Here is a 756-nt window from a genome sequence, read left to right on the forward strand (position 1 = left end):
GGAATAAAGATTGATTTGATGGATTAGAACAGACCAAGCTGTCTTCTGAAAGAACACTTAATCTGGTACTTAGGAGCCAGCTCTTCACTTGATGAGAATGTTGGTTTCAAAACGTTTGAAACATTCTAGATAGTCACGTTAATGAAACTGTAACACTCTCCTACTCCTTAGTGAACTACTATTTAGAGAATTCATGTGAACTTTACCGTAACAAAAGCAGAAATAGTCCTCGACCGCTTTCCTGAGTATTTCTGTTTCTCCTGAGTGGACCTGCACCCCATTCACAGGGCAGGGAGGTTTCACCTCATGCAGCCCTTCCGCAATGCCTGCAAATGCATGATTGGCACAAGGTCAGTAGCCAAGCATTTGTACTGTACACTTCCTCACCATCTGTGTCTCTGGCATTGAAAAGAAAAAGGAAAAAAAAAAAAGGAATAAACATAAAATAAGATCTTTTCATAAAAAAAAAAAAGAACAGGGTATTTATGAGGAATGGGATATAACATGGTGTTCATCCCTGAAATAAATCTATTGATAAAGAACTATAAGAATTCACCATAAAGCTGGCCAGTTAGCTCAGCTGGTTAGAGCACAAATTTATAACCCCAAAGTCACGGTTCGGTTCCCTGTACTGGCCATGTGCCACAAAAAAAAAAAAAGAAAAAAGAAAAAAAATTAGGGCCGGCCCATGGCTCACTTGAGAGAGTGTGGTGTTGGTAACACCAAGGCCATGGGTTTGGATCCCTATATAGGGAT

At 39.8% G+C, this 756-nt stretch overlaps 1 protein-coding gene across 1 annotated transcript in view; it reads right to left on the reverse strand.

Moving 5' to 3' along the window:
* Positions 1-99: 99 nt before the first annotated feature.
* The window catches only part of LOC103583214 (general transcription factor II-I repeat domain-containing protein 2B-like), a gene marked incomplete at its 5' end in the record, with an annotated part of 11,588 nt that continues 10,931 nt past the window's right edge, over positions 100-756 (reverse strand). Inside the window, one exon of the mRNA XM_008564595.1 lies at positions 100-326. Coding sequence (XP_008562817.1) covers positions 139-326 — 188 coding nt within the window. The remainder of the gene's footprint in view (positions 327-756) is intronic.

This window comes from Galeopterus variegatus, unplaced genomic scaffold (assembly GCF_000696425.1).
Source record: "Galeopterus variegatus unplaced genomic scaffold, G_variegatus-3.0.2 Scaffold20646, whole genome shotgun sequence".
Lineage (NCBI taxonomy): Eukaryota > Metazoa > Chordata > Mammalia > Dermoptera > Cynocephalidae > Galeopterus > Galeopterus variegatus.